Source organism: Nicotiana sylvestris, chromosome 3 (genome assembly GCF_000393655.2).
Source record: "Nicotiana sylvestris chromosome 3, ASM39365v2, whole genome shotgun sequence".
NCBI lineage: Eukaryota > Viridiplantae > Streptophyta > Magnoliopsida > Solanales > Solanaceae > Nicotiana > Nicotiana sylvestris.
In genome coordinates this window covers 130,606,937-130,616,505 of record NC_091059.1, presented here as the reverse complement: position 1 = coordinate 130,616,505, position 9,569 = coordinate 130,606,937, and the positions used below count along the sequence as shown (strand labels likewise).

At 33.2% G+C, this 9,569-nt stretch overlaps 1 protein-coding gene across 1 annotated transcript; it reads left to right on the top strand.

The window, feature by feature from the left end:
- The first annotated feature begins 2,560 nt into the window (after positions 1 to 2,560).
- LOC104230629 (two-component response regulator ARR11-like) lies at positions 2,561 to 9,211 on the top strand. Its single transcript, XM_070169829.1, has 7 exons — positions 2,561 to 2,705; positions 5,274 to 5,723; positions 5,866 to 5,942; positions 6,357 to 7,664; positions 8,041 to 8,145; positions 8,800 to 8,880; positions 8,973 to 9,211. The coding sequence occupies exons 1-7, from the start codon at positions 2,561 to 2,563 to the stop codon at positions 9,036 to 9,038; spliced, it is 2,232 nt and encodes a 743-aa protein (XP_070025930.1). The 3' UTR covers positions 9,039 to 9,211.
- The last annotated feature ends 358 nt before the right edge of the window (positions 9,212 to 9,569 follow it).

Here is a 9,569-nt window from a genome sequence, read left to right as displayed (position 1 = left end):
AGAACAAAAGACGAAACTGTTGAAGTGTTTGTGGCCTTTGTGAAGAAAATCTAGGTGAATATGGAGTCTAGAGTTATATGCATTAGATCAGATCATGGGACAGGATTTGACAATATCAAATTTGATGAATTCTATACTGAAAATGGCATCACTCACAACTTCTCAGCTCCCAGAACTCTCCAGCAAAATGGAGTAGTAGAAAGGAAGAACATAACTCTGGAAGAAATGGCAAAAACAATGCTGATTGACAGTAGAATTGCAAAGAACTTCTGGGCTGAAGCTGTCAACACTGCCTGCTACTTAGTGAACAGGTGCATTATCAGATCACTTCTGAACAAGACCCCGTATTAGTTGTTGAATGGAAGAAAACCCAAACAGACTCACCTAAGAACATTTGGATACAAATGTTATGTTCTCAATAATGGAAAGGATCAGTTTGGTAAATTCGATGCCAAAAATGACGAATGAATATTTCTTGGTTACTCTTCTCAAAGCAAGGCTTACAAGATATATAACAAGAAGACTCAATGTGTTGAGTAAAGTGTCCATGTTATTTTTTATGAATCTTATCCATCATTTGAAAAGAGTACTGAGGAAGATCAAGATGGAGAACCCCTACTCGTTCATGGTGAAGTCATTAACATGACAAACAGAAAGGTAGATATGATGATTCAAGTAAAGAAGCCAAATGAGGACAATGTTGCCTCATCATCAACAGAACCAAGCACTTCAATTATAACCACTGAAGCTAAAGAAAGGGTGGTTAATGCAGTTCAGGGTGGTTAATGCAGTTAATGTAGTTACGGAGATAGTTGATAAAATTATGGAGTTAGGTTAGGATACCCACGTTTGGGAAGATGATCGTGGGTTTTATTTTGTTTTTATTTTTTTTAATTATTTCTTCTTGTTTCTTTGTGAATCAAATTCCAAATTTGGAAGTCAGTTTCTTACGTGGATCAAAGTAATTTTTTTATTTTGATTTTTCAGGTTTAACAAATATTAAAAAAAAATATTCCAATAAACGTGGGACTCAATATTGATGAAACTAAATTAGAAGTTTTTAATTTTTTGAACTTGTTTTAACGAATAAAAAATAACAGCCAAAAAACGTGGGACTTTGAACTTATTTTAACAAATAAAAAAAATAGCCCAAAAATGTGGGACTCAGTTGTTGATATAAACTGAATTAGAATTTTAAATTTGGTCTTATTTTCTATTTTAAATTGTCAGGTTTAACAAATATTAAAAAAAAAAATATTCCAATAAACATGGGACTCAATATTGATGAAACTGAATTAGAAGTTTTTAATTTTTTGAACTTATTTTAACGAATAAAAAAATAACAGCCAAAAAACGTGGGACTTTGAACTTATTTTAACAAATAAAAAAAATAGCCCAAAAATGTGGGACTCAAATGTTGGTTTAAACTGAATTAGAATTTTAAATTTGGTCTTATTTTCTATTTTAAATTATTTTTGAACTTTTAAATTAGTTGGAGTTTTGTCCTAAAATTTAATACATGTTCAATTATTATTTTGACACTTGGCATAATAATATGGATTTGCTTCTCCTATTCTATATAGATAGAATTATATAGATAGAAGATTAACGAGTAATCCTCTAAATTTTTCAGAAGCACTCGTGACTTCGTTCAAGTCTCCTTCTACTATTCGACTTGTTATATTTCTATCAGAACTAATTATGTGGAGTGCTCGTCGATCGGTAGGAAAATTATGAATTAGCTCCAATTGCTTCAACGAAAACTAAATGGCGATCTTAACCTCCACTTAAATTAAATTTAATCTTCTTTTTCTTTTTCTCCTTCTAAATCACATGTTAGTTATTATATCACGATAAAATAATAACTATCTAGTTTAATTTAAGAACTAATTAAGTCGAAAAATTAACTCCAGGAATATATACTTCTAACACATCAAGTGCAAATTAGGCGTAACTTGACTTTATATTTCCATCATAGTATTTTCTTTTGACTTTATTTACAATGTGAGTATACTCTAATAAATTGAACACATTTCTTACTATATAAGTCAAATTATGTCATCAAAACGTAGTTTGAGGTCATCATAAGCATAGATTGTGGATGTACATACATTTATGGTATGTTGTTGGAGATTTTATTAGCCAGATGAGAATAGCATTATTTTTATAGTAAAAAAAAAAAGGTGAAACTTATAAAAACGTAAACAAAATGAATAAGTTTCTAAAACAGATCAGTGCAAGGATGGCACTATTGTGCTAAAACTATAGTAACAGAATTATGAAATAATCTTAAAATGTCATTTTAATTGGTGAGCAAATCTAAGGTGGATTTTCGTGAAAGAAAGCAATTGACTCGAATGTTTATCCAAGTTGTTCAGAACTTCAATTAGCAAATCTAGAGAGTACTTTATATGCTTTATCAATAAACACAAATTTGTGTTCCCTTTCAACAAAATACTAAAACCATCTAAAACACCTGGAATTAATTGCCATCATTCAAGTTGACCATTTTCCTTTTATTAATTTGTGACAACAGTCGTTTTTTTTTCGAGAAGAAACAATGGGGGATGAAATGGTCGTAGCAAACAAATCTTCTGAAATTGTGGATAGTGAATTTTATAAAAGTTACAGCATTATGGTTGTGGATGATGATATCACTTGCCTTTCCATTGTAGCTGCTCTACTCAAGAAGTGGAAATACCAAGGTATAGTCGTGAGTGTTTTCTTCATCATTTTCTAATTTCAAAAGTGTTTTCTTGTATGCATAAAATAGGGTCCTTTTTTTTTTTAAGTTGCCATTTCTTGATCTGATCATTGTTGTAAGTGAAAACTGACATCAAGAAAATGACCTTTTAATCAAATTTAATTTTCAATCTTCACAAAATAAGGGTTTCTTATCTAACAAAAGAATTAGTGAAAAGGATTACTTGCAAATTTAGTCATGATATGTTGTGATGAATTAAGTGTTTTAAAAGGCGGAGGCATGCATAGGCAAGGCGCTTTACGTATCATGGAGTGAGACGTACGCCTCAAGGCATGTGTCGTAAGCCTCATAAATTTATAATTATTATAAATTGATAGCTTAAAATGGATTAAAATACAAAAGAAAAACTTATAGAAAACATATTAAAATTGTACCAGATTCAAAAGAAAAAAGTGCAAACATAGATTTAACTATCTAATTAGCACAATATATGTACACATGATAATGTAAGTCACCGATCTTACAAAATGCCTATTTTTTAAGTCAACTACTTGAAACAAATTAAAAGAAAGACATTTCGGAATGGATTAAAACATTAAAGAAATGTTATAGTAGAAAACATATTAAAAATTGTACCAGATTCAACTAAAACATTAACTTCAAGGCATGTGTCGCTATGCTAAATTTCTTTTAAGTTTTCTTCATCATTTCCGTAATTTCGTGAGTGTTTCGTTTTCTTTTTTTTCTTTTTTTTTTTTTATATTTTCATTTCTTGATCTGAGATTGTGCAAGTTAAAACTGATATCAAGTGGAGGACTATTAAATTGAATTTTATTTCAAACTTCATAAAATAAGGTTTCTTGATCTCTTGAAAAAGAATTAATGAAAATGAACTCTTGGTAATCTAGTCATGATTGTTCTGAAAAATTAAGTGTTTTAAAAGGCCGGCGAAGGCACAAGGCAAGACGTTTTATGCATCACGGGTGAGACGCACACCTCAGGGCATGTGCTGTGAGTTCCAATATTTTTCGTAACATTTCATATTTTTATGAAAAAAATCATATTTTTGGATTAAAATATAAAAGATCTTATAGGAAACATATGAAAAGTTATACCAGATCCAAAAACTGATTTAACCATCTAACACTAATTTATAATAATCTAACTCACCAAATATTTTATAAGCTAAAGTCAAATGCTTGATTTACTTCTTTTAAATGAAATGTTACGGAAAGTTCAGAGCTTCAATACAAAGAGGATATGGATATTTTCTAGGGCGTATGGGGCGAACAACTGAAAGTGTAAGCTAGAATTTTCATCAAGAAGATTCCAAATATAAAGAAGTAAACGGAATTCAATATTCATGTTATATACATAATAAATTATTTTGACCTTAATGTATATAATGTAATTTTCCGACGAAAAAGGTTTGAGGAATCACCTTCCCCTAGCTTGGCCCATGTTAAGCTCCGTTTAATTACCCTAGGTTATAAGTCCCGGGCCAGTCCAAGTGATGCCTTATACAAGATTGACTAATCATACTATTCTAGATTATATCCTTCCCATTATGGTTAAGCAAAATTTAATTGCATTCACAAGCTATTTCAATCAAGAAGCTGATTCAAACTATTAATGAAAACAAAGCACACGCATCTTTAAGAATGATCTACATATGATAACCGCAGTACTAATTAAACCTGAGCATCTGTCATGTACATGTGAAAATATAGTTTATTTCATCTTATTCTTTCTTTTTCTCATATGATTTTAATTTGGGGTTTCGAACCCTAGAACCAAGTGCTTTTGAGTTACCTTATAATATCTTCATAATCAATTAGTGGGTTTAATTGATCAGTTGTGACGGTGAAGCACGCAAGAGATGCATTGTGTATCCTTCGGTTCAGCGGCGTCTCTTTCGACGTTATTGTCTCAGATGTCCACATGCCTGATATGAATGGCTTTGAACTTCAACAAGTGATTGCCCAAGAATTTGACATTCCTGTTGTTTGTGAGTTTCTAAATCTTTATATATGTATATACATATTTATGATGTCCAGTCGTCTTTATTTTGTTTAACTTCCATGCGGACCGTGTATATACTATCAAGTCATTTAAAATATTTTATAAATAACTGCACACAATAAGTGAAGCTAGCTTGTTACCTCACAACTAAAGTTTGTGATATTCTGCCTCAACAAGTTAGATTATACTGATATTCTAAAGAAATAGATATAGTTAAGATATGGACTTTGGAACTAACCAGATCCCAAAAGGTAGTTTGCGATGCGAAAATTGCCAAAGATCATATAAAGAGACCAAATCACCTATCCTGTTGTGAGTTGACAACCCCCCCTTCCCCAAGTCTAGGCCTATCAAGTGGAGCATGGACAATATAATTTGAGATCAACATCGAATATTGATCGAATAAACCAAAATTGAGATGGTTCTAGCTCTGATACTATATAAAGAAATAGGCCTTGGCCAACTCAAATCAAAAAGTTTGACCATGTGTGAGAATTCTAACATATATAGTAACTTTTTTCTTTTGCTCAATGTTTATTATAACTAGAGTCATGTATTGTTGTGCCAGTTATGTCAGCCGATGATAGAGATAGTATGGTGTTGGAAGGACTAGAGCGTGGAGCTGTATTTTTCTTACTGAAGCCCATATCACCGGATGATCTACGAGATATATGGCAGTATGCTGCCTTGGGAAAGAAGAACAAGGGGAAAGGCAAATCAGTTGTTATTGAAGAAATTCAAGAAAATAACAGTTCAAGTAAAAGTTCCAGTGGCTTACTGAAAAGCCCTCATGAAAATGTTAAGTCTTCATCATCGATCAACGTTGAAAAAGGCAATAAAGAAGGCAATAAGGAGGAATCTAAGAAGAAGTCTGCAAGAAAGCATAAGGAGGCTGAAAAAGAAGAGAGTAGCACACCACCAAAGAAGACTAAGCTTGTTTGGACAGATGCACTTCACAACAAATTCTTGCAAGCAATTAGAGAAATTGGTTTGGACAGTAAGTTGTTGCTAACATGTGTAGAATATTGGTATAACTAGACTATTCCAATCTAGCTAAACAATTAAATGAACATAATTTATTAACTGGTTTAATTGTTTTTGTTAATGACTTTTTTTTTTTTTTTTTTTTTGTGTTGCAGGGGCTTATCCGAGGACAATTCTTGAAGTCATGGATGTCCCAGGACTAACAAGAGAAAATGTCGCCAGTCATTTGCAGGTTCACTTTACTATGTTGCTAAAGAGGAAATTCGGTAGCATGGTTTTAGCACTGGACTTGTGAAAATGCATAATTTTTCAACATGATAGAAAGGAGAAATTAACTTTTATCCATATTCAAAATATTAAGATATTGTTACTTTCTAAAATGGAACTCAAGCTGCATCCCGTGGTTTTTATAGTTAGAGAATTTAGTATTTTCTTGAATTAAAGCCCTCGTATTTGGAAGTTATAGTTTTATTGATTCATGCTCATTTTAGAAGCTCCTAATCAAAACTATTCAGAATAAATTTATGTAGAAGTTGACGTAAGGCAATCAGTTGCAAAACCAGAAATGCATCAATATTTAATAGTTCTTTCCTCATTATTATTTTTCTTTATTAGAGCTAAGAAACCCATTGCGTGCAATTTGCAGAAATATCGTATTTTCTTGAGGAAAGTCACCGAAGAAAGTTTCAGAGTTCAAGCTGCGGACACAAACTTAGCTAATAGTGCTACTCAATCAACTTTTGGATCAAAAGGGCTAACTACAATCAGCCAACTTCCTCAAGAAAATTCTGGATCGCAACAGCCGTTCCTCAAGAACAACTCATTGGCTGAGACTTCAAACCGCAGCAGTTCATCTTTGTCAAATCGACGCGCTACACCAGCTGTTACTCTGCCAGGATATGGAAAAGCAAAGTTGGTTCTGAACGAAGGTGATTCAAGTAAAATCACGTCTAGTAATGCAAACCAATTGTCCATAGCAGAAGCAACTAAGAATCAGACAAGGTCATTGATACATGAGGATATTTCAACTCAGCTCCTGAACGCTGCAATTTCAGCGAATCAACTTATTACAAGAAATTTGAAATCCCTTCATAACAGCTCTGCTGCTGGAGAACGCCATGAGTCAAATCAAAGTTTGGTTCAAAGGGATTCGTCTCTGATTGGATTTGAAAGAGATAAGGAACTTGCAGCCATGTTGACTAGTTATCTTAATCAAGGAGCTAACCGTACGCAGTTAACTCGATTACCTAACAATGTTGAGACTAGAGAAGGAAGTACTGGTACTAGACTTGATCAAGGTTGGTCTAGTTATTTCAATCAAGGAGCTAACCACATGCAGTTAACCCGATTACCAAACAATGTCGAGACTGGAGAAGGAAGTGGTACTATACCTGATCAAGATTATGAAGGAGAAAAGCAATCTGCAGCCATGTGGTCTAGTTATATCAGTCAGGGAGCTAATCGTATGCAGTTAACCCGACTACCAAACAATGTAGAGACTGGAGGAGGAAGTGGTACTATACTTGGTCAAGATTGTGAAGGAGAAAAGCAATCTGCGGCCATGTGGTCTAGTTATTTCAATCAAGGAGCTAACCGCGTGCAGTTAACTCGATTTCCAAACAATTTCGAGGCTGGAGGAGGAAGTGGTACTAAACCTGGTCAAGATGGTGAAGGAGAAAAGCAATCTGCAGCCATGTGGTCTAGTTATCCTAATCAGGAAGCAAACCGCGTTAATCAGGGAGAAAAGCAATCTGAAGTGGTCATGCGGTCTAGCAATCTGCAGTTAACTCGATTTCCAAACAATGTCGAGACTGGAGGAGGAAGTGGTACTAAGCTTGGTCAAGATTTTGATGTCTCTATGTTCGATAAAAATAATGCTACATCGTATTCAAGTCGAATTGGTGATCTTACAAGCACTTTCTACAGCCAACTGAATGTTCAACCTTTTCATGTGGTATATAGTTCTCAAGTTCAAGAAGTTTTATTCCTTCTAAAATATTTACTCCCTCCGTTTCATATTATATGAGGTAGTTTGACTTGACGCGAAGTTTAAGAAAAAAGAAGAAAACTTTTAAAACTTGTGGTCTTAAAAACTTAAAGGATAAAAAGTTTGTGGGGCCATAACATTTGTGTTGCTATAAAAACTTCTCATTAAGGGTAAATGGGTAAAATGAAAGAGTTTAAAGTTGAATTATTTCCAAATTTAAAAATGTGTCATTTATTTTGGAACAGACTAAAAAGGAAAGTACCTCATTTAATATGAAACGGAGGGAGTATTTGATTATCTTTAGTGTAAATTTTACTGCACAAACTTAACTGTGTACATGCAGGAAAACAGCAATGATCAGGGGGAGACAACTTTTAACTTCACCGATGCAAGCAATCAGGACCAAGAAGCTTATTATCCATTGCCACTTGATTATACATCAGGAGAGGCAAGTTAAAGTTTTATCTGTCTTTAACCATAAATGTTTTGTCATACTTGCATATCAGTGTAGGCTAGTGTTAATCTTGTTAAATTTTATTAAGTTTGCATCATTTCTCTTTTTCGAATTGTTTATACGTGCCATCTAGTTGAGCTCTAAAAGTTTAAAGTATTAATGTGTTTAGACAATTTTCCTTGTATTTTAGACGGATATTAATATCTGTCCTCCTATAATACAACTTACTAATGTATTTAAGGTTGAATTTTTCCTTACAAGCCGCTATAGTCTTCTGCATTACAGTGTTAAGCGAATTAAACAAGTTCTTGCACACTATCATTTTTTGCTTCACTTTCTGTTTTCTTTCCCCTGTTAGTCCCTTCCCCTCCCCACAATTAAGAGTGGAGATGGACGTTAAACATTTTTGGGTGAAAGGGTTCTCAAACAATATGGATGGTTAATTTTCTATTGATTGGTTTGCTTACGTTATTGAATTAGGGAAATGACTTAGGTCATACGAAAGGATAAATATGTCGAATAAGATTATCCAATTACATAAATCAAACTTATACAATATGACCTAGGAATTGATAGTTAAAAATACTTGTCAGTATTCATAGTACGCTTTGAACTTTGTGATATCTTATTGCACTGCTATGGGTGTAGCAAGGAGATCACCGAGGTGTTACTGCAGAGGAAGGATCATCATCTCAGCTCTGTCATACTCACCAGAATCCGGAACTTGAGGTAGTTTTAGCTCATATACGTACTTGTGTTTGATCATAGAGCATTATGTTCTGAAAATGCAATTTACTATCTTTGCCTTTACAATTTTTCAGCACGGCGATGATAAGGATTTCTGGGATTCGCTTCTCTCTTTGAGCCCTTATAATGGTGATCAGTAGTAGAGGGATCTAAAGTCAACATCAAAGAAGATTTACGCGACAGGCTTCTCAGCTAGTATTTTAATAGTATAAGGACAATAAGTTTTTTATTTTATGCTCTTTATAGATGTTCAATGGAAGAACTTGGAACAACAAAGGTACTTTTTATTTGATAGATTGGTCATGTACCTATCTGTCCAACTATGTGAGTTTGTTTGTTCATTGTTTTCTTTGTAATGCACTATCACCTCTGCATATCCTTAATATAAACTCATTATTGTTATTTTTTAAAATTTCATTTCCTGAAAATGAAGCAGTTTATTAATTACATCATGGATATTACATTTTTACCTTAGTATATTGAGTTGATGAATCTGAAACTAGGAATTTGTCATCTATTTTGTTGAAGAAGAACCTTCATCTGAGAGGTAATAGTATTTTAGCTTGGATGAGTAAAATTGCGCCATTTAGCTCCTTGCTAGCTAAGAAGTATGTTACTTTACTTTCTTCCCTTGATAAGAGAGACATGAAAGCTTAGCCATAACTCATAAG